Below are 24,841 nucleotides of genomic sequence, written 5' to 3'. Positions count from 1 at the left end.
TTGCATTAAAAATCGTTCACCATGTAAGTAAGGCAGAAACAACAGAGTACTAGTCTGAGCTATCCAAATGTTATAATGCATAGATACCACCAAGTATTTCTCAAACGTTTTGCATTTTGAACAATACTGAAATGTGCTCGTACTTTGCTGTACACTGCTGATATGAGTGCCGTCTTGAGTCGCAGTGCTACAGTAGTTGTTATATAGCAAAGCTGTTGATATACTAATGTTTCGAACGTGATATTGAGGAAGAATCCAGCGATGACCACATAGCCCTTCCATATCATCATGGAGTCATCCTCTGAAAAGTCTATCAAGAGCCTGGAACAAAAACAAAAACATTGATCTTAGATTAACACATGTTAAAGGTTTGCTTTATCATCCCAAACTAACAAACCATAATTGAATATGGTATGAATTGAATTCTAAGCTTTTCTACAAATGACGTAGAAACATTACATGCATAATTCAATTTATTTGCTGACGAAAAACAAGTGATCCAATCTAATATTACATAACTGTATACATTAGAAATAGCATAAACAGCTTCCATATATATATATATATATATATATATATATATATATATATATATATATATATATATATATATATATATATATATATATATATATATATGTGTGTGTGTGTGTGTGTGTGTGTGTGATGAGATCGTTAAACCACGAAACATTAAAAATAACGAACTTTTTCCAGCTGAAATATTACATTGTAATTAACCCTGATATAGAATCTAGAAGATACCGTTATTTTCATTTATCTTGTATTGTTTTATTTTTTTGTCATGTCTCCATGATGATATGTTATGTATATTTGTATTCTGTCATTAACCTTAGTCCAAAATCAAGTTAACGGTCTACCTGACAAGTGACATTTATTTTGAAAATAACATAATACATAAGCTAACATTTCTTTATGATTATAGATTAAATATTCAGATCATTATTATTGGAGGAAAACATGTTTATTTGAATCTGTGTCTAGGATTTTAGTTCTTCCTTTGGAAATTCCTAAACTTGTTGACAATTTTGAAAGTTGTTTTAGAAAGGAGACCTATCTACATCCTGGTCCTATTATTTTGTCTTCAGTTTTTATATCAATGCTGTTTGCATGAAAAATTATTCGTTCCTACCTTAAGGTCCGAGGTTTAATAAGTCCTATTTTGTGTTCAGCGTGTAAATTGGGTGGATTTATTTATTTCAATTATTCACTGGAACTAGAAAGTTCTCAATTATACTTCTTGAACTAAATCAATAATTTAGAATTTTAGTGAATTCAGCCAAGGACATTTTGGATTATATTATTATTATTGATCACAAGACTGTTCATGCATCGCCGCATAGCAGGCAATTGGCACATTCGAGACTACATGCACATTCGAACATTTAATATTAAAATTTATTTGGAACACCACTTGAATTCAGTTAGAAGGCGATACATTCGAACTTGTGATATAACGTTGAGAACTAGTTTGTAAGTTCTTTCTAAATTTTCACTTTGTGTTCAAGAAAATACATTATTTGTTGAATTTTAGAAAACATGTTGTTTATCACTCTTTTTGTTACTTAGTTTTAGACCACTCATTCGTAACAGTAGCATTCACTTTTTATGAACTAAATGAATTACAAATATTGTTGCCACATTGTATGGTACCTAGTATCTTTAAATACTCACTTGAGAAGGAATATGTATCCAAAGTTTGAAATGGCTGACGGTATCTTCAAAAGTTGACTCAGAAAGAGTTCCCAACCGAATGCTTGAGTCAGTACTTTTAAAAGTGATATTCTTATTTGTTTGTCATTGCTATAGGAGACATGTGATCTGGACTGATCACATAAAGGTATTGTACACTCGGCATCAAGATCTGGGACACAGTCTGACTTCACCTGTTTGTTCGTCTTTGCTATTATCATTCTGCTTAAATGGGAAATTGAACGAGATTAAATAAATTATTCACCCAAATCACACAATCGTGTACACACACACACACACACACACACACACACACACACACACACAGAGATAGATAGATAGATATATAAATAGATAGAACAGGGTTAGTTGTAGGGATGTCACTAATTACTATTTAACTATGGATGCAACTTAAATGTCATTTATCACATCTTCAGTTCTTACATTTTAAGATTCGACTTCTCTTTTGAATATTGTATCATTCTATTAACACATCATGTTTTAAGACATTAATCTATTTTATATTGCAAACATCGAGTTACATGTTTATTTATTCTGACATAAAGTGACATAAAATTAAATGTACTAAGAGATGAAGGAGAAGATTTACACAAATGCAATATTTGGTTAGCATGCAAATCTGTGGCTGTAGTTTACCTTGATAGCAAGGTGTTTACTTCTTTCTGCCAGGTATTGTTGAATCTGCGTACAACTCTACTTGACTCGATATGTGGGTGCAAGGCAAATACGTCATCCACTGACAGCGGCTTTTTGTATCCTTTCCATATCAGTCTATATTTGATTGAGATAAGTTTGTCGATATCAGTCTATATTTGAGATAATGGTGTCCATATCAGTCTATATTTGAGATAATGGTGTCCATATCAGTCTATATTTAGATAAAGGTGTCCATATCAGTCTATATTTACATAAAGGTGTCCATATCAGTCTATATTTCATGGGGATATGGTGTCCATATCAGTCTCTATTTAACTGAGATAATGTGTCCATATCAATCTATATTTGATTGGTATATGGTATCCATATCAGTCTATATTTAGATAGAGGTGTCCATATCAATACTTATCTGACTGAGATAAAGGTGTCCAAATCAGTCTATATCTGATTGAGATAAGGTGTCCATATCAGTCTATATTTGACTGAGATAAGGTGTCCAAATCAGTCTATATTTGATTGATATACGGTATCAATATCAGTCAAATATTGATTGAGATTAAGTGTCCTTATTATTTATATTTGATTGAGATAAGGTGTCCATATCAGTCTATATTTGATTTGGATTAGGTGTCTATATCAGTTTTAATCTGAATAAGATACGCGTGTCCATGTCAGTCTAAATTTGACTGATCAAAGTTGTCTATGTAAGTCATATTTGATTGACTAAGTGTGATAAGTTAAAACGTACAGTCAGAAATGTTCCAGCAATGCCACGTATATATAGGGCACACGACACGTAAAGCATTTATCATTCTAGATACGCGTACAAGTTATTGAATGATTATAACGTTTTGATTAATTAATGAGATACACAAGAAATGAATTATCTGATCATTTCGGTGACGGATGCAGATGCACAGATGGGGCCTCTGGACTTCAGACGAACCAACGATTGACACAAAGAGGATAACCTATCAGTGAAGATAAATTTTGACATTTTTAGCATAACACAAAACCTTCTCAAATTGAAACCATTTTAAACAGACCAGGCTCTAACCTTGTATTTGGTCAAAGGATCATGCTTAATGCTCTGATTTAATATATTATATAGTACTAAAATAGCATTACTGAAAGAAATTAAATTTCCTTTCGAGTAAGACTTCAAATTTCTAACATAAATCTTGTTTAGAATTGAAATAAGTGTCAAATATTCATAAAAGAACATAGCAAATGTCAGTCAATATATCACTTCTTTCTAAATTTTGAGACCTATAGAACATCAAATATTACCGTGATTCATATTCCTTGTATGCTTTTAATGTCTCCAATTGTTTATGAGGGGCCCCGAGTGGCCGAGTGGTCTAAAGCGCTCTCCATTACGGATTACTGCCATCTCACCTCTGTCTGCGTAGGTTCGAGTCTCGGATTCGGCCAATGTGGGTATGTGAGAAAGCTTGCCAGTAGCTTCTCGAGGGTCGGTGGTTCTTTTCGGGGATTTCCCGGGTTCTTCCTCCACCATTAATACTGGCCGCCATGTATAGCCTACTGTGAGCTGAAAAATGGCGTTAACCCTACAACAACAACCAATTGTTTATGAGAACACTGATAAAAGTAAGTTCATGTTCTTATTATAGTCGTCATAATTCCGTTCTGAAAATATATTCCGTTTCACCTTTTCAGTAATAACCGCTTCCTTTGTTGACAAACATAAAAATGTCTCAGACGAAGTATTTAGGATGACTCTCAGCAACGTATTCAAACAAATCAGACACACACACACACACACACACACACACACACACACACAAACATACATACATATATATATATATATAAGTTTGATGCTCAGGAACTTAAGAAATATTTGACTGTTGAAATACTATAGTGAAATTGTCATAAAACCTATTTTTATATCAGATAAATTGATAAATAAAAAGTATATGACTAATCTTAAATTCATTACTTGGAATACGATTTCAGTGGTCGAGCTACATAACATAATTGCTGGGAGACAGCATAACAGTAAAATATAGGGTAATTTGGCAGTAACGTGTCTTTCATCAAGGCCGTGTCTAGATAAGTGCAAAACAGCAGCAGCGTCAGCACCACCCTCCCAATACGAAACAAACCCCAAAGCAAATAGGACACTTAATAATCGGAAGTGGCATCACGATTAGCTGTAAACAACCCAAACCCCAAATCAAGTCAAATAAATTAAATAGCAATAATAGAAAACAACATTTTTTACAACTTAATGAGATACAAATTATAAATGCATGATTATAATGGCAGTGATATTACGTGTCAACACAACGATATACTGATTTAGCGAGAGACTTCTGTAAATACTGTAAATACCCGTTCATCCACCAGAAGGTTATTCTTGATAGAAATGAGGCTAGAACTTCTGGACATACACTCTGTAATCACATAAATATATAGAAATTTAAACTCACAAACATGATATGCAAGATACTTAACTAAATTATGTATTTCATTCATTGCAGCATATACAATATAAATAACAGCATTCTTCAATTAAGAATTTGCCAAGACTCGGTCTGGCCATTAACTGAATTTAAAAAATCAGTGAAATGTTACTTATTGAAAATTGTAAATGTTACTGAAATAGGAAAACAATATGTGTTTATTGCCAACCATAGGTACAGGCATACTAGATATGGCTGGAGCACAAGAAAATATGTCGATTTTTATGAATGGAAATACTTTGAGCATCACATTACATTTTAGTTCAATTTACTTTACCACCTAGCTAAATAAAACATATATAAGTACATTCCAATATTTATAAAAGATAGTCAGAATACACATATTTATCGACAGGTAAATAATACAATGAAAAGAGATATATAAGTAAGCAATATTTTTTGTTTCGTAAACACACACACACACACACACACACACACACACACATATATATATATATATATATATATATATATATATATATATATATATATATATATATATATATATATATATATATATATATATCATATCTGTATATATTTTCATCTTATACGTGCATAACACCAGGAAAGAAAAATCTCACGTTATGAAAGAGATCAAGCTATGTGTTGGACATCATTTACTTGCCTTCAAACTTTCTTCGTCATATAGAAGCTGGTGATCAGCGAAGGAATGCAGAGACACTTGGCCAAAGGTTAAAGAGCACGAAACAAGGAACAATGAAAACTTTAGAAGATTTTCATAATATTCCTGAAAACAAAATTCATACGTAGTTTGAATTAATACAGTTAATGAAATCCACGGCGTTTATATCGAGAAAAAAAAATCAACGCATTGCAAAGAACTCGTTAAAATATATAACATTTTTGCTATGATGAGATGGAAGAATCCGCTCAACTTCATTAGTCAACTTCGAATCATAAAAGGTTTCTTTAATTTAACAAATGTTGAAAATGCAAGGATGTTTTAATCATTAAGTACGGATTTAGATTTTAAAAGTTACGATGTTCGAGTATATCAAACTGGGACAAAGATGTTAATCAAGTTTTGAATATGTTGAAATGCGAGCGAAATTTAGGCAATTTCTAATAGCTAAATACAGTGAAATCATAAATAACGTCAGACAATATAAATAATCACTGTCATAATCTTCCCTTGTCCTTTCACAAGGGATGGGTTAATGGTCTTTGACTAATGTGTACATCTAAAACCCATCCCAATTATATTCAAGGACATAAAATGACAACTATAGCATAAGAGGAGTTGCCCAACACTGTGCACAGAGTAATACACAATATATAACAAGGTACACCACAGACAGCTTTGCCATTCATGACAAGTATGGGTCAAAGGTTACGGATGGAATACTGATCTGTAGAATCATCTTATGAGTTAAAGGTTACGGATGGAATACTGACCTGTAGAATCATCTTATGGGTCAAAGGTCACGGATGGAATACTGACCTGTAGAATCATCTTAGAGTAAAATGGTATAATTTGGAGTAATGCCGACATTGTCCAATAAATAAATAGTACACCAGATGAAATTATGCCCTTTCTTCTGGCCAGTTCTGTGCAAATGAGTGCAAGAATCTGTAATTGAAAGGTAACATTTAAGAAACTTATAATTCATTGAAACATATATCCCTCTATTAAATAATCAATTCTTTTTTACAGTAAGTCAAGGCTTACCATATGAATAATGAAAATTATACTTCAATGTGCTGACGGTGCCCTGCTATCAAATTAAGAGTCACTTGAGCACATATGCAATCCAATTTTGTAAGCCCCTGAGTTTCCTTAAAAGCCATTAGCAATACCCAGTTTAACCAGTGTTTCAAAACAGACTGGTAAATTTAGAGTGCACAATGAAAAAACTGACGATTTTGTAAGCAAATGTTTCAAAGGAAATATGTTTTGCTCATTTGAGAAGTCTTAGGAGGTATATTTAGAATAACTTCCAAAAAGATTGGTTCATCAACGACTTAACCAATGCCTGATTTAAATTTTTGGATTGCAATCAATTATATCATCTATGAGTATGTTTGACAAAAGAACCATTTGTTGTTTTGGCTGCTCTTAAATTATGAATGTTCAATGGTTGTGCGGTCTTCATGCACTTTTTCATCTATTCAGGTATGTGTGAAAAATAATCTGTCTTTCAAGACTGAATGTTTAGCTTAGAACACCTATAACGTTTTATAATAAACAACATGTACATCTTTTTAAGTATTTCAAAGTTACTGATACCCACGCTCCATCCTTTATCCATTATTCTGAGCTAAAACCAAAAAAGCACCATTTTTTTTAACACTGCATTATATACATGTTTATCACAGTCGGCATAGTTTTCCTATTTTATGTGAAGTTTCATATTTTTGATATTACTACATGTTAAAATATCACTTTATGTGATACTGACTGGTCCAAAATAATCCCTTGAAATTATTCTGCAGTATCCTCTTTAATGATTGGCTGGGATCGTGGGAAAACGTTTTCAACCCCGCCTTCTGGAATGTTTGGCTTTGAATGAACATTTTTGCCGGTCATTTTTGAACTCGACTCACGAAAGGAAATTGAGGGAAAATTATATCGGCTGTCTGACTGGCGTAAAACTACAAGACAAGAACAGCAATAAGAAGTAAAACTAAGGGTATTGCTTATTTGATGGCGGGGTGGGGTGAGGAATCGATATATCCTTAACATAGATATAGAATCCACCGTATATACAATCGTGATTTAAATGTTAACTCACAGAAGTAAATAAACTCACCTACGTTCACAGAAGAATTAGGACATAAATGGGTCTCCTAACTGACTAGAACTTTATCCAACCACATCATTTTTACGCAGTATATGTGGGATGCATAGCCGACTCAAAAAGAAATTTGTTTACGTCTTCTGTACAGTCTATTTTTTCCAGTCAAATACTGTAAATATCTGGTCACAAATGCACTGCAGTAAATGTGGGAATTTCTGAATCCAGTAATCCTATTTCACATAAAATTCGCAGCAATGTAACGTTTAGTTATGCAAGTGGCATTTTAGGGTAAACATGTACTCTTGGCCTACTGTTAACCGTGGCATCACATAGCAGTAATCATTCTGTTTTGAAAAATGATTTTGCCGTTATAAAATGTTCTGTTTATTCGGATGGAAGCGTTTTCTTTGAATTTTAGTTTGTAAAAATGTACAATCTACTTTTACTAGTTCAACTTTGTTTGGGGCTATATTTTATGCACAACAAATGAAAGGTGCACCGTCTGTCAGAATAAACGAAATTATTCGTTCTTCTTTCTATCTAAATACTTTCCACTGAAATAAAAACTATGCGATAGAAAGAATCTCAAATGGGTAATGATTTAATATTAAATATATGAAACTTGTTGAATAATGTCCAGCCAAGGCTCGCAAAAGCCGAACATTATTCAACTCGTTTCATAAATTCAGTATTAAATCGTTAACCATCTGAGATCCTCTATTAATCACTATTGATCATATCTTCCGTCCAATGCGAGTTATGCCATACAGTCATGAGGCAGAAATGAAATGTATGTCCCAATAACACACTTACTGTTTAGCTCATTTGTCAGCATTGTAACTCCACGTCTGGGTGACTTACTAAAGTGAGACCCTTGACAAAGAGTCAGAATGGTACTTACAAATCTGCGTGATATACCAACGTGAGACCCTCTATAAAAGTGAATTTTAATTCCAAGTCTTGGTGACTTACATTTCTGAGACTTTCTATAAGAGGTCCTAATATAACTCCATGTATGAGTGACTTACCAACGTGAGACCCTCTATAAGAGGTCCTAATATAACTCCATGTATGAGTGACTTACCAACGTGAGACCCTCTGTAAGACGTCCTAATATAACTCCATGTATAATGTATGAGTGACTTACCAACGTGAGACCCTCTATAAGAGGTCCTAATATAACTCCATGTATGAGTGACTTACCAACGTGAGACCCTCTATAAGAGGTCCTAATATAACTCCATGCATGAGTGACTTACCAACGTAAGACCCTCTATAAGAGGTCCTAATATAACTCCATGTATAATGTATGAGTGACTTACCAACGTGAGACCCTCTATAAGAGGTCCTAATATAACTCTATGTATAAGTGACTTACCAACGTGAGACCCTCTATAAGAGGTCCTAATATAACTCCATGTATGAGTGACTTACCAACGTGAGACCCTCTATAAGACGTCCTAATATAACTCCTTGTATAATGTATGAGTGACTTACCAACATGAGACCCTCTATAAGAGGTCCTAATATAACTCCATGTATGAGCGACTTACCAACGTGAGACCCTCTATAAGAGGTCCTAATAAAGCTGCACGGACAAGACTGTTCTCTTCTGATGAAATGTTGAGATTCAAAGCTTCTGAGAAAATTTCCACAACGCATAATATTAAATGAATCAGGGCAAGTATCTGAAATAATATGAAATAATAACCATATACTATATCGTATCCATCCATCCATCCGTCCATCTTAAAAATATTTCAACAGAAAACATATAATAAATGGAGAAAGTGATAGATAGAGGTAAGTACCGTTACATGCATTGATACGTGCTTTCATACTTTGTCACTCAAGATAGATTGTGATCATACAGATGCATCTGTCCCAAGGTCTGAAGTCTCTATATTTAACAGTTTGGGGTTTGGATGAATGCATGAACACAACATCTCTGACCAATGCACACACGGATACCATGTACTCACGATACAGCTTTCAATTAATTGTTCTTGTTGTACGGTTTAATGCCATTTTTCAGCACAAGATAGGCTATACATGGCGGCCAGTATAAATGGTGGAGACGACCCCCGGAAAGATCCAATGCCCCACGAGAAGCTACTGGCAAGCTTTCTCACATACCCACATTGGCCGAACCTGAGACTCGAACCCACGCAGAAGTGAGATTGCAGTAATCCGTAACGGTGAGAGCTTTAGACCACGCGGCCACTTGGGGCACCCTTTCAATTAGTATAAATGCTTGAAAATGTAATGAAGTTATTGTTAAGATAAAACGTGACTAAGGTGCATGTTATGTCCACTAAAATACTCACGAATCTTTGATTACTATTGAATTTTCACTATTTCAAAATCTTTCCACTATTGTAGACTAACATCAGTTTCGGAGTCATTCAATGTTCTTGATTTCTGATCAATAAATCATTTATCCTTGTTGGCTCATTTTATTGTTACTAAATGTTAATGAAAGTTTTGAGCAGGGATTTATTTTCCTTTATATCGTTTTTTCCCTTGCTTAACAAACGATATCAATAAAAGGGAGGCATATAATATATAGAACACAATTTATTGGAAGGTTTGAACTCTTTGTCTTTGATCTTGGACCCCAAAAATCGGGAGCCCTTTACCTTGCACGGGATGATAACGGGATGATACAATTATGAAGTTTTGGGAACATGTTATATTAAATATGACAGCTTTATTTTAGAAAGTGTGTTGGTCAGGTTTTTGAGTACATTATATATACATACTGTCAGAAAGGGGATGTAAAGTTGAATGAAAACAGTTCTCTTTTTGTATTGCAAAAATAAGAAACACTTGTCAAATATAGATTTAACATTAGGTATCATATGTCCCTGAGTCCTGATCTAGCGACAGCTTTAAATAAACAACTGCTTATTGGTTATTAAATTGGACCGCTAACCAATCACATCGTTAGCCGCGTGTGAATCATTGTTAAAATTGTCGTTTGTTAGAATCAGGGCTGAGGGACTCGTACTCCTGGGAATGGTGTAAGATGGATAAATTAACAGTTATGATAATTTGCCCATTTCGCTCAATTTTTGAGAAATCGTTAAAGCTACTACATGGAGAGAGAGAGAGAGAGAGAGAGAGAGAGAGAGAGAGAGAGACTGTTAAAAGCAACAAGCAATGAATGCATACGTAAGGTGCAATGCTTACATAGCGATATAGCGTATGTTGATATACCTGTCGGGCAAGATAGTTCCATGTAAAACACCTTGTTGAACTGTTTTCCTTAGAGATGAGGTGGAGGAAATAAAAAGAGGAGGCTATCCATAGCCAAATACTTGGGATCCAAACGAGAATTGTTTTCTGGAAACATTCAGTAAACTGGGGCCAGGTGTTGTTTGGTCCCCAGGTTAGGTTTGTGTTCTGCAAAGAATCAATCAAAATATCTCTGATAATATTAACAATAGACCCTTTTTAGCAAAGTCACTAGCAGACGAGTTCAGGTGATGACCGTCACAAAATTACCAACGTAAATTACCAGCCGGCAGCTTGTCCCATAAAAACAAATCCTAATTTGCAATCTTTAGTAGATCATACTGACATAAAACTAGTTTTCAATTATTTTTGTTGATATATGTTTTGCTTTTCCCTGAAAGCCACAACAAAAAATGTATTCAATCGTCATATTCCTTTAATAATTTATAGTGTGTGTATATGTGTGTGTGTGTGATTTGGATTTTTAACAATTCAGTCATATCGCTACGATGTATACAGTGTGAAAGTTTACACTGATGTCTAGCACTGGGGCGTCATGCCGCAGACATGTAGCATGATGTCCCACCCAGTCACATTATCCTGACACTAGGCGGCCAGTCCTAACACTAATCTCTTAATGCTGAGCGCCAAGCGAGGAAGCTGTTAGTACCATTTTTGTAAGTCTTTGGTATGACTCGGCCGGGGATCGAACCCACGACCTTCCGCATCCGAGGCGGAAGCTCTTAATCACCAGGCCACCGGAGCGGTCAATAATTTATAGTAAAGTCAATCAATTTTAATACAATAATGCCACTGATGTCATAAGTCTAAAATGTTGTGCATCTGTATTGCAAGTGTTATGTCAGTCGTCGTTGTTTTAAGCATCGTAAATAAAGTAAAATCTGTTCTCAACTAATATGAAAAATGCGCACTACTGCTGATGGAGGTAAACATTCGGAGAGAGAGAGAGAGAGAGAGAGAGAGAGAGAGAGAGAGAGAGAGAGAGAGAGAGAGATTATCCTAGTCATCATATAAGGTTTTATTGGGACAAAAGGTTCGTTTCAAGCACCTTTCTTATTAAAACTTTTCAAGAAAAGTATGTCTTTTTTCAATGCTATTTTTAAAATTACTGATAAACCAATTTGGCAAAATCCTTTCAAACATATATTATATATTTAATGATACATTCTACATTCAATGCAAAACTATCCTCGACAGTTTCTGATTGAATACAACACTTACCAAAACTGAGTTTACTTCATTTCGTTCAATAAATGGACACCCCACAACACCCACTGCTCTGGTGACCTAGTGGTTAGAACGTCCGCCTCGAATGCGGGAGGTTGAGTGTTCGAACCCCGGCAGAGTTATACCAAAGACTTACAAACATGGTAATAACACCTGCCTCGCTAGGCGCTCAGCATTAAGAGGTTACTATTAGGACTGGCCGGCCTGCAGTCAGAATAATGTGACTGGGTGGGATATCATGCTACATGTCTGCGGCATGATGCTCCAGTGCTAGACATCATTTTAAACTGCCACACAGTTCTCATCGTAGCAATATGACTGAAAAATTGTTAAAGTTACGTTAAAAATCCAAATCACACACACACACACACACACACACACACACACACACGCGCGCTCCCCAGTGCGCTCCAGCCTTTATCGGCCTAGTAAAGCAAGGGAGGACATAGTGCGATTTAAACACGTTGTTCACACATTCTCTACTCTAAAATGTATATAATCTTTTTTTTGGCAGTACAATATTTTGTCGCGTGTCAAACCTAGAGAGTGTCATTTTTGTCATCCAGGATATTAACACAAGTATCGTTTCAGTGGAAAGGTGTCTTCAGCAACAATAAAATACCTATACGAGTCAATAGTCAACAGCTAAAAAGTTACATTTAGTAGTAAGAAAGAAAGAAAAGAAATTAAAAAACAACTTACCCACAGAGATCCACCACCACAAAATTTCTCCATGTTTCATTATTGACTTGGTTTTTCATATCTAAATTTGTTCGTACTCTAATTTATAATGCACTATCCCAAGTGTTGCACAACTGTTTGAAAGCTATTGCCCACTGTGATGCAACACTTATACAGTAACTTGTCACATGTATTATAAGCCATTCAAGTTGTCTATATGATGTTGAAATAACAACCAATGTTTATACGTGCGTTTGTAGTGACCTTAAAGCGTGATGCCAAGATGTCCTTGCTGTATAAATACCCGAGGTAGATCATTTTTATCCGCAGATGTCTGCACTCGTAATCTATACAAGATTTGTGTATCTGCAAAATTGTGCAACCACTGGGATTTAACAAATTGTCCGCCCATCAATTTACAGATTAGTACATTTCAATCGGTTGAAATCTCTCTCTCTCTCTCTCTCTCTCTCTCTCTCTCTCTCTCTCTCTCTCTCAAAAGATAACGAGGCCTTACTAGGGAACAAGTAACCAGCTGTCGATGCACAGGTTCCAATCCTCTGTTCCAGCATATACGACTGTTATATTGGCTAACCCAAATCCATGGTTTTCTTAGTGTTTTGCGATATTTACAGTTTTAACGGCCGTTGTACGTCTGCACCTAGTCTAGCATTAATAAAACGTATTAACTTACAGTAAAAGCTCATCACAAATTTGGCCAGATGATTATTTATACAGTGCTGTACAACCAATGCACTAAACCTAGAAATAGAATGGGCGTTTGCGTGTTAAAAAGATTGAGATGCTGACCTTCAACTTTTGTAAAAATTTTAATTTAGAGACAAACTTTGAGATAAGTTATAAACACTAATTATGTAAATTGCATGAATAAAATTGTAACGTTTTGAGCATAGTGTCATCTTATTCTCTCTCTAAATGGTTTGTAAATCGTACTATTTTCGCGTCCTTAAAATTGTGTAAATTCAGGAAATTCTGCGATTTTCATATTTTGTCACTTGATATTGCTATTAACAACAGTAAGAAATTCGTGAAATTAATTTTTGTGTAGGAGAAACTCGTATACCTTACAGCGATGTTAAGCCCATCATTGTTGTAATATTGAAACGAAGAACATATGTGTGTGATGCATTGTAAATATAAATTATTTTTAACAACATAACATTCATGACGTGTTTAATTTAATATCACACGCTACTATACATACTTTAATCGCTTAAGAAGAAATAAAATCAAGAAAAATAACACATGTGCATAAGTTATGAACTACATCTGCACAAGCGACATTCAGTGCGATCCAGCATACTTTAAGTGTGACCTAGAACGACCGATCGTGTTTTATATCTACAGTTCTCTATAAGACCTCAGTTGGTGAAAATGGGGCCAGGCCTCAATTTCACCAACTTAAGTCTTAAGTCAAGTCCAGATTTAAGACGTTTGATTGGTCAATTTTAAGTCAGATTTGAAGTTCAGCCAATCAGGTCGATGGATTTTAAACTTAAAGTTAGACCTAGACTTTAGCTTGTTGTTGAAATGCATGCCAGACTAAATACACGCAGGAAAACAAAACAGATAACAAACAGAGAGTTGAATATTCCGCGGATTAAAAGCTGTACGAAAAGCAAAGATAGTCAGACAAAAGACAAAAAAAAATGTAGATTATTTCTTGCATGAAACCCAATGACTTTAAAATGAATATCAATAAATCTTTATTTAGAAAGCGATATATTAAAGTCGGTCTTTATTAGAGCTTCTAAAGATTAGGCGCTATACAAAGTCCTCATTATTATTATAATTATTATTATTATTATTACAAATGAACGCAATGGCTGAATCAATCTACAGCTACTCTATACAACAGGAACAATACTATTAAAAGCAAGATCCTAATTGTATCCATGAATATTTCTCTTAATGTATGTATGTATGTATGTATGTACGCACGCACGCACGCACGTACGCTACGTATGTATGTATGTATGTATGTATGTATGTATGTAGGTATGTAAGTATGTATGTATATATGTCGCTAAAGATCCCGATGCATAGTAATATATTAAATCAGGTATGTGGCATTTGTTATCAATGAATGGATAATAAACTGGCAGCATGTCTGCAAACAACATGAGAAACTTGCAATAAATGGAGTACATGACAAAGCATATATATATATATATATATATATATATATATATATATATATATATATATATATATAGGTAGGGTGGCAGGCCTGCACGAGGTACAGTACAGTTAGTAGGGTTTATTTGCACGTTAATGCAATATTGGGTTTATAGTAACAATTATAAATTAATTTATAAAATTGTAAAGCTGATCAATTCCAAACAAAATTTAGGAAGATATCCATACACACTTAGTACTTCAAGATTAAAGACAAACCCTTCCAAATAAACGTACACACCTAGTACTTCAAGATTAAAGATGAACACTCAAAGTAAAATTGCAACCTAGCACTGCACAACTGAAGATAAATGGTAGAGATGTTAGAAGATTCTGAAAGATATATAACACAGTATATAATGAACGAACACATTATCCACTGGCTCATAAAATTTAAACTTGAACTCCATAAAAATAAAGGAGAATATATGTGTGGAGAACAGCTGAGGTTAGCTTGAAGGAATGTGTTTTATCTAATAAGAGTGAGTCCTGTTTCACCGATTAGGACAGACATCATTGCAAAATCCGCAGACTCCATTGCTTATCTACAAGACTGAAAACAACTGATATTTGAAAAAATAAATACTGCTACAAGTTATTTTACACAAATTAAAAATTATTAGGAATATGAAAACTATTGCAACTAAAAGATATGAAAAAGATTTTGAAAAAGTTTTTCCACATTTATATGGGCTGAACTTGGATCGTTTGCTACATCTATTAATGCTCAAAACCAACAAAATAGTAACAATACGGGAATACATTCTGAAAGATCTGTTAAAAAACTTTATTTTATGTCAAAAAGCAAGTCAGTGAGATTTCACACATCTGGTTTTAGAAAGAATAATTAAAAGTTCAATCTTGAAATGTAGATGATTTTATTAATTAGGCAATTAACAGAAAAAGCCAAAATATATACCGAGTCCACTTTCATCTCTTCTCCTGATAGTTTTTAATAAGTGAAGAAAATGAATGTATTTGTTATGAGATTTGGTATTTACGGGATCCAACATTTCTTCAAAAAAGTGGACAGAAATCAAACTGATTCCCAAACAGCGCAAAGAACATTACACTACAAAATATGGTCAGCGAATAAAACATGGCACTATCAATTTATCATCTGTGAAAAACAAAATGCAGCAAGGTTATTTAACTTGAATGTTTTTGACACATGACAGTAAATAGTTGTATCATTTAGGATTCAAATTAATTAAGTCACCACATAACACACAATCTTTTTTCTTCTCAAGTGAACAACACGCACAATTCATAAAATATATACAAAGAGCCGTATTAACATAGTTGTCAAGAATCTGAATCAAGGGACGCAATCAGCACGAACCCTCATTTAAATGGTCCATGGGAGACAATTCAAGATTGACTCCTTGGTATGTATGTATGTATGCATGCTTGCATTCTTGCTCGAATAGGACTGTTCGGTCAAGGCAAGAAGTTGTCAAAGCTCGAGGATGTTCTGTTGTGTGCTTGATACAGTTTACTACTTAAACATTAAAAATAAATGAGTTTCACATGCGATAGGCTCGTGTTAGGAGATGCTAATAAAGGTCAAGCGTCGGCGTCAACACCGACAAGGTAAACGGAGCTAATATTAGTCCGCCACCGGCGACTCTGCAGCCTATCGTCTGGCCAGCTCCAGCCGACCTTCAGACCTGCCCTGTGCATCACAATTATTTAATTAGAGACGGCTCGTCTATACCACGCTGCCTTAGACGTGTCGCAGCAAGGGTCATTAACAAATCAGTAGAAGATACCGGACTGGTTTAACCCATGTAGCCACGCACGTAACGGCACCCTCTGCGCAGTGTGTACATATTAAGGTAAGATTGTATGGGTGGAAATGCGGGCTTGGCATTACAGCCACCCACTATCTATGCAACAAATGGGGGGGGGGGCATCAATTAGACCAGCTGGAAAATATATAATAAAAGGCGAGAAAGTAACATAGAAAGGTTATAGTTGTGCTTATGCGGCTAGTACTGTTATCGTTGGTGTTGTAGTGTTTAACGCCATTTGATCAGCAATAGATAGATCATACATGGCGGCCAGTATCAATGGTGGAGGAAGAACCCGGAAAACCCCTGGAAGACCCAGCGACCCACGAGAAACTACTGGCAAGCTTTCTCACATGCCCACATTGACCGAACCCGAGACTCGAACCCACGCAGACAGATGTGAGATGGTAATGATCCGTAACGGTGAGCGCTTTAGACCAATTAGTTACTCGAAACCCCACCCCATCCCCGGCTAGTACAGTTTTGGGCGATGTTAAAAATCTTAAAAACTCAATGAGGGAAAACTGAGGCCTTCACCAAACGAAAACACTCAGCGAAATCTCTCATTTAGACAAAATCTGTTTGCAAGGTAACACCGTGCACCACGTGAGACATTGCACGTTTTCATAACCAGCCTGCTGATTTGCAACACATTAAAAATTGTTTATTTGCACAAAATGTTGTGCGCTGGATTGTTCAGTAAACCATCGCACATACACGCATGATTAAGGTAGCAACTGTCAAGCAGCAATCAATTCAATGATATGCCTCGAGAAGGGTAAAACACACACGATGAAATCCTTGAGTTGCTAGAGTCGACCATGAAGAAGTAAGCAGCCTCCGTTTTTAAGAACGGGCAACCAACGCCAGCCCTGAGGCGGGAAATGCCCCAGCCATCCTCAGTGCCATGTCAACCGCCAACGCGCCCCAAGACGCCAAACATACCAGCGCCCCAGGAGTCCCATCGGAAGAGCCAGCTTAGCTGTCGAAATCTGCCTTGCTTCAAACCAAGCGCGAAGCCACCCAGGCAGCAGCAATGGTCGCCCCAATGCCAGCTCCATTAGACCTATTTCTTCTGCTTAGGTTATTACTGCTTAATGTATCATGAAGTAAAAATATGGCTATATATTCTGTCACCATCTTCGCTAGCCAAGGTTCCGATATCCTATCTACACCTTTATCGAGCAGATATGTATGTGCTTCTGGTCTGTGAATTTCATTGGATGCGACGGCAACTCACCGCATCCAATCAAAATTAAGTTGTTCAAATTTGAACAATGTTCCTACGTGATCGAGGTAAGGGGACCACACAACTTGATTGGACTGATAAATAAGCAATTTTCCACTGCCGGTCCGTCTTTGTACCAATACCTTTCATTTAAATACACATGTAGTGGCTTTCCTTTGGTACGTACTCCTACTTTCGATGTTAAAGTACAACATCATTTTCAGCCGATGTACAATGCACCATTTTACAAGCTATTGGTTAGTTGGCATCACATACTGAGGGAGGCAACTCGATTAAATCCAATAGATGTCGCTAGTACAAAACACTAAAATGTTTGTTCGATCCGCCAAGGTGAAGATAGGGTTGCCGTATCGAAACCTTGGCTAGTGAAGATGCTTATGTCATTAGTATGTGATTGTCATACGGAATTCCTGTTTGCTTATATTACCTGCGGTCATGCCTGTCTACGAAGAGCAAGTGCTGTTCTTCTTCCATATCTTGGAATACAATTGTTCACTTAGGCAAACTCATATCTATGCAGTGTGGGATCGAATCCATGACTACTGCTCAGATATGTTCTCTTTTGACTATTTAACCAACCTTACATTTTGAGAACTGATTGTATGTACTAATAATATTAATATCCTTGAAAATCAACTACTGTGTTTAATCAGTGTCTGTGCGTCCTGCCTCTGTCTTAAATATGATTCTTTCAATATTGATATGTTTGTATGTATGCATGTGGTTAGGTAAATATGTATCCAGATTTATATAGGTTGCACGGTAGTTATTATGTAAGTAGTTGTATTGTTCTCATTTTGTCTCTCAAGTCGCACCTCTGTGCACAGTGTAGTCGTCATGTGAAATAGTGTACAAAATCATCTTTAATCTCGAGCAAAATCTTTTTCTACTGCAGAAGTCAGTGAATAATAAAAACTCATTTGGAATCTCCTGGGATTTGGAATAAATCTAAGTTTTGGTCATGTATAAAGGGTCGCCCTAGCATGGTCGGTGTTTTGTTGTTCATGGTTGTTTTAAAACTTGGGCACTTAAAATCTTTAAAGCACGTATAGACTAATTGATCAAGCCTGATGAAGTTCAAGCCTGAACTGTGTCAGCTGAGATGACAGAATTTCAAAAGCATGAAGTCCCCATGTGCCGGTGTCTTTAAACAGTTTGTGAATAGTTATAACAGAGTTTGTACGAGAAAATGATCCATAACTTGAATATAAAATTTTGGAGTCTTCTAGAAAGCTATAAGTTGTGTTCATCCTTTTAATCAATTATTGTTATTGTCGCTTGAAAAAGACATGGCTGTCGTTTTGTCCAAACTATGCCGAATCTCTCACAGATCATGTGACTGACCGATTTGCTCGGACCGTGAAAATAACGTCATATCGATATTAGAACTATCTCGCCATATGCTGATGATCCTATACATTAGACAGCAAAGTATATACACAATTCATTTTAAAATCAGAAACACAGAAACAAATATAAGCAGCTATAAACCTTCCAAGAGAAAATTGAAAATGGCAGAGATTCCCCAAATCAAATTGTCGAAATAAATCTTCTCATCTCCAACTATATCATACTAACCATATAAACGAACAGACTAAACATGCTGGCAGGGGAGAGGGCCTTATAATAAAAATATATACTGAAATGGATCCATCATCGCAGCCCCACCGACAATCTATTAAAAGAACAAATAGAAATTCCGTTGCAGAGTTTTAGTGGAGGACTAAATACTGTCACAAGATTGATTCTATTCGCTGATGTTATGGTCTGACATTTATGAAGCCTTGTGGAATTTGTGAGGCTGCAAAAACATCCGACTCGTACCATTGAAATCGGCAGTACAAGTTTAGTATTCGATATCATTTTGTACCATTCGTTTTTTGCACGCATCAAACTATAACGATAAGCATCTTGGAGTTCAAATGTCACGCATCTTACAATAATTTGCATGGGATTCTGCGTGACAAAATTTTGATCTTTAATTGAACTTCGATCGGGTAGCACATGCATAACTATTTCAAAGATGAAGACGAACTTAAACGATTTCAGAAATTCACATTGCCGCCAGAATTTTATAATATGTTTTTCTTTTCCTGTTTATTTAACAATATATTCCCATTAAGCTTACATCCGTCCAGAATGAAACCAGCTAAATGTCATAAAATCCCCAAACGTCATCATAAATGCACCCATAATGTATATCATTCGAAGCAAGTATGATCGGCGCATACATGAAAACATTTAGTATTGATGTTTCCATTGGCAACACAGACGTCATGCAAAGTTATTGTTCCAAACTAATAATTTGGATAGCAGTATGCGGTATATGCACTTTCAAATATTATCCAATGCCAATAACGGCAAAAAATGGTGGAATGGTAATTACTATCCTTAAACAGAATTATAAAACATTTTAATTATTTTATATTTAATGTACTAATTTTAGAACGACCATATATCGCACAAAAAAATCTCAATGCCTTAGTGTTTGATGATGTTCACCTTTCTTTTTCTCATTGGTTTCCACTTCTCCCTTCAGGTGCTCGACACCTGAAGATTTGACTCCATTAGACAAAATGTTTATTATTTTCATGTATTGCGAAATTATACCCCAATTATATGGATATACAAGTTTATTTTCCTCAGAATATCCGGTTCCATGAGTGTTATGTTACTGTGTTTTAGTTAGTCGATTGTCCTATTTTGGCAGTTTACATTTTAAAATCGCTTTTTGGCAATTAGTTTACACATTCCGTAGGTTTTGTTGCAAAGGAACAAAATACATATTTGGCATTTGCCAGTTTTCATTTTGCTTACACAATTAACAACTGATATTGATGTTGTGGGTTTAACACCATTCAGTAAAAGACTTGCTATACAATGCGTACAGTATAACTGGTGGAAGAAGAATCCGGGTAAACCTTGGAAACAACCACCGACTCACGTGAAGGTATTGGCAGGTTTTCTCACGTACCCATAGTGGCCGAGCCCGAGACTCGTATCCACGCAAGCAGAGGTGAGATGACAGTGACTCGCAGCGGTGAGCGCTTTAGACTATTCGTCCACTCGGCGCCCCCATGAACAAATGAAACAATTATAATATCTTTGAATTTCAGTTTGTGCATTCAGATAGGTATTGATCTACATTAGCCATATATAACTGAAAGTGACAACATCGGTAATTGCAAATCTGATTCTTTCCATAGATGAAGCGACAAGTTTGTTGTCCCCATAGAAATATAATTTCTGGTGAATTTCAGTGTTATGGATTGCAGTAGTTCTTGCTCTTTGTTTTACATAGATGACCGAAGTACCTGAAAAAAAAAGCAACAACCAAGAGAACCATGTGGGCCAATGGTCGATCACCTGACATCTGTATTAAAGTCAAGAGCTTGGGCAATTAGTCAAGACATACGGGTTAGTATGATGGTCTGCGACTGTAGGTCCTTTAAGTCTTCATATTTTGTTTAGTAATGGCAGCCCTACGGGATGGCACATATGCAACATTTAGTTTTACCTGAAAGGCCTTATGTAAGGACGATTTTCATGACAAATGGTTCACATGTTTTTAAGCTGAATTCATTAAATTAAAAAGTTTTAATGCCAGGAGTTCAGTTAAATTTGGTCAAATATAATCAGTGGTTGTTTGGGAAAAAAAAACTCGTTTAAAGACTCTTCACAGTTACGTAAAGGACAGTTGAATTTAACCATGCGTACAACATTGAAAGGCCTTTATTTCAGAATTCTTTCTGTTAAATTGGGTTAGATTCTGTTCATCAAAGGATTTATATTTTTAGAAACGGTGTCCATTCTTGTTTTTAAGGTCTTTAATCCAGGATGTTTTCTGTCACATTTTGTAACATTTATTTTACAGCGCCTCTTGCAAAGTAGGCTGGCTATGTTTTTCTATGTTTATTAACGGATCAGCATCATACGTATTAATTTGAAAGGCATTAATGTCATACTACTCACTGTGAAATCAGATAAAGTTATATTAAGTTGGTTTTGAGAGGAAGTCGATTGAAGATTTGTTATCCACGGCGCAAATATTTTAGGGCGAAACGACCTCATTGATGCTAAACTGTAAAGACTCTATCATGATGCTTTGGATTAATTAGCTTTGCTTTGTTCAGCGGTTTTTGACAACACGGCAATTACAGGTATTCTATTTATTTTTAATAATTAGAGTCATATTTGATGGCGGATAGTTATATAAACATTAAAGTCCTTCGTACCAGAAATATATCCAAAGAATTTAGATAGCCAAAACTTTTACTAAAATGCCTTCTATCTGAAGCTAACATGAAATCAATTGTAGTAACACGACAGAAGGCTCATGCCCGACGCAGTTCTATAGCGTAAACTCACTTGACCTTTAGACCAGGTGAGCGAAAATAGTGTTGCCAAGGACCCAGACTTTTTAAAGATAAAGCAATCTACTTAATCTACCTGTTCTGATACTTGCTACATGCATTAAACAATTCCAGCGTCATGTGTCACTATTTATTCGAATGATAATGCTTTTATTCAAGGCCAGTTAATTTTGTTACTACAAGACAACCAAGCGTTACTTTCCTTTATCGCAATACGGGCTAAAACAAATGACCCATGAACTTTCTCAAAGAGTCTGAGTTTCAGCACTGTATTTTACACTTGCATCTTTCATTACCCATTACATCCTCTCATTTGCGTGAATCTAAATGATTGTACGATGTAGTAAATTGGGAGAATGTACTTTTTTGTCATCGGTTTTGGAAATGATAATATAAAGCATTTTTGGGTTAACAGTCTGTAAGGGGATCATCAAAGAAAATATGTTTGGAAATACTTTTGTTAAAGAATATACGATGATGTTTAATGATCATCTGACATTGATAACTGCATGAAATTCCTTAATCCACCAGTCAGCATTGGTATTGAGGTTATAAGTGACGCCAAAGTCAAAATACAAACTCATGTTTGAATCACTGATGGAAATTGCCAGTAAATGCCTTCCATGTCTATTTATAAGTAATATTTACATTTTCGTGGTTCTTTATTAACGGACAAAATTTGCATTTTTCAAATATCTCTTGTACATTTACAGCAACTTGATATTTCCGTATTACTAACAAGTACCAGGATTATTATTACTGTACATGTATTTGTTCCAAAGATAGGAGACGTGGTAAACAGTAGACAAATGAAACTTTCTCAAGTTCAACAGGGGTGCTCACAAATAAATGATATATCTCCAAAGCAGACTTAAATATGCCTACCATTTAGCATACATACGATTGAAACAAAAATTGTTTCATTTTACAATCACTTCAATATGAGCTAGTATGAACGCTAAATACATGCTAAACATTTCATAACATTAAATTGAAACGCTGATGTAATACAAGTTTGAATTTGTATATGCCATTTAAGGCCAGTCAGCTATACGAGGGACATTGTATGTTATTGTCTCTTTATTTGATCTGTGTGACTATGATAACCAAATTTATAGCACCTTTTCTAAACATACTATGTCAGCAGTTCATTGGTATCGGCATTTGGTTAACTTTGAATGGTTATAGGTTAATTACCGGTGATAGTTAGCAAGCATACATGTCTTAAATACAATACATGTTTATTAAAGTGTTTATATAGATTATGTATTATATTAGCGTTAAATGCATTAAAGCAACGTGTGAAAACAATTATATAACAAGTAATCACGTTGAAAACATTATTAATAATAGTATCTATGGTTGAAAATGTTTTATTTGTCTCAAAGTTTAACGTCCCTTATGCGTGCTTAGAAGATTCTTAAAATCTGCACTGATAATATTTCATACATGATTTAATTCATGTCTTCTTTAAAACTTTAATAAACATTGTAAATTTTGACATACTTTTATCTGGAGAAAAAGGAAACGAAGAATAACTGTATCATATTTGTTGAAATATCATGGTCACTGAAACATTAATATAAACTGAAACTCCTCCTTAAATTTATTTCTTAAGGTTAACTTTGTAGCTTGATTTCTTCCATGGTTTATTATCACATCGAACGTGTGTATTGTGAAACTGCATTTGGGGTAAAATTCATCATGTTGCATCGCTGACAATTCCAGCATCCTTTGCCATCTGGTAAAACAGGGAATCAGTTCGACTCAAAAGGGACCCAGGAGAGTCAAACTCCTTGACTCCTCCTCTGTCTAACACCAGAATCCTGAAATGTAATAAGAGACTCGTACAGTGGACATGTGGTAAGAGACTCGTACAGTAGACATGTAATAAGAGACTCGTACAGTGGACATGTAATAAGAGACTCGTACAGTGGACATATAATAAGAGACTCGTACAGTGGACATGTAATACGAGACTCATACAGTTGACATGTAATAAGAGACTCGTACAGTGGACATGAAATAAAAAAGTATCATGAGAAGTTCATAACATTAGCAAGGATGTTTGACTAAGAAGGAAAAGAACAAGAATAAAAGGTAACGATGGTGATGATGATAAATAAGAGATGATGACGACGATGTCGAAGAAGATGATGATGATAAGCCAGAGGAGCATGATGATGAAGGTGGTGATGATGTTTGGCATTAATAAGATTTATCCTGGTGATAAGAGGGTACAGCTTTACTACTTTGTAAGGTGTATTTACCTTCATTTTTAAAAACAATTCTAACAAGAGCAAGCAACAACAAAACAATTCACATAGATAAATTACGTAACAGGCAGTACGCATACATTATGAATTGTATTCAAAGTGCTAGGGCTGCAAAGGTCCTTCTGTAACACAAATTATTAATTTAT

At 35.3% G+C, this 24,841-nt stretch overlaps 3 protein-coding genes across 4 annotated transcripts in view; all 3 read right to left on the bottom strand.

Annotated features, from left to right (window-relative positions):
• LOC149797152 (ATP-binding cassette sub-family C member 1-like) overlaps positions 1 to 4,804 on the bottom strand; it is a 30,785-nt gene extending 25,981 nt beyond the window's left edge. The window contains exons 1-4 of one of the 2 annotated variants that reach the window (XM_089961825.1): positions 4,747 to 4,804; positions 2,368 to 2,502; positions 1,693 to 1,935; positions 144 to 321 (exon numbers count right to left, since the gene is read on the bottom strand). In XM_089961825.1, coding sequence (XP_089817951.1) covers positions 144 to 321; positions 1,693 to 1,935; positions 2,368 to 2,502; positions 4,747 to 4,754 — 564 coding nt within the window. In that variant the 5' untranslated portion in view covers positions 4,755 to 4,804. The remainder of the gene's footprint in view (positions 1 to 143; positions 322 to 1,692; positions 1,936 to 2,367; positions 2,503 to 4,746) is intronic. The other variant, XM_089961826.1, reaches the window with a different exon arrangement.
• Positions 4,805 to 5,493: 689 nt separating this feature from the next.
• Positions 5,494 to 12,929, bottom strand: LOC149797151 (ATP-binding cassette sub-family C member 1-like). Its single transcript, XM_089960720.1, has 5 exons — positions 12,827 to 12,929; positions 10,859 to 11,044; positions 9,193 to 9,327; positions 6,343 to 6,471; positions 5,494 to 5,628 (listed from the first exon to the last, which is right to left on the bottom strand). The coding sequence occupies exons 1-5, from the start codon at positions 12,857 to 12,859 to the stop codon at positions 5,494 to 5,496; spliced, it is 618 nt and encodes a 205-aa protein (XP_089816846.1). The 5' UTR covers positions 12,860 to 12,929.
• Positions 12,930 to 22,765: 9,836 nt separating this feature from the next.
• Positions 22,766 to 24,841, bottom strand: part of LOC149797150 (ATP-binding cassette sub-family C member 1-like) — a 56,851-nt gene continuing 54,775 nt past the window's right edge. Inside the window, exon 30 of the mRNA XM_089961824.1 lies at positions 22,766 to 24,245. Within this exon, the coding sequence (XP_089817950.1) occupies positions 24,122 to 24,245 (124 nt within the window). The 3' untranslated portion in view covers positions 22,766 to 24,121. The remainder of the gene's footprint in view (positions 24,246 to 24,841) is intronic.

This window comes from Sinohyriopsis cumingii, chromosome 6, assembly GCF_028554795.1.
Source record: "Sinohyriopsis cumingii isolate HCF-2022 chromosome 6, ASM2855479v2, whole genome shotgun sequence".
Taxonomy (NCBI): Eukaryota; Metazoa; Mollusca; class Bivalvia; order Unionida; family Unionidae; genus Sinohyriopsis; species Sinohyriopsis cumingii.
Note: the sequence above shows the minus strand (reverse complement) of the source record. Positions and strands in the feature narration are given on the sequence as shown.

Coding starts and splice junctions, on each gene's coding strand:
- LOC149797151 (XM_089960720.1), bottom strand. CDS start 12,859: ATGGAGAAATTTTGTGGTGGTGGATCTCTGTGG. Junction 9,328..10,858: donor GGAACTATCTTGCCCGACAG/GTATATCAACAT, acceptor ATATTATTTCAG/ATACTTGCCCTGATTCATTT. Junction 6,472..9,192: donor TTATAGAGGGTCTCACGTTG/GTAAGTCGCTCA, acceptor TTTCAATTACAG/ATTCTTGCACTCATTTGCAC.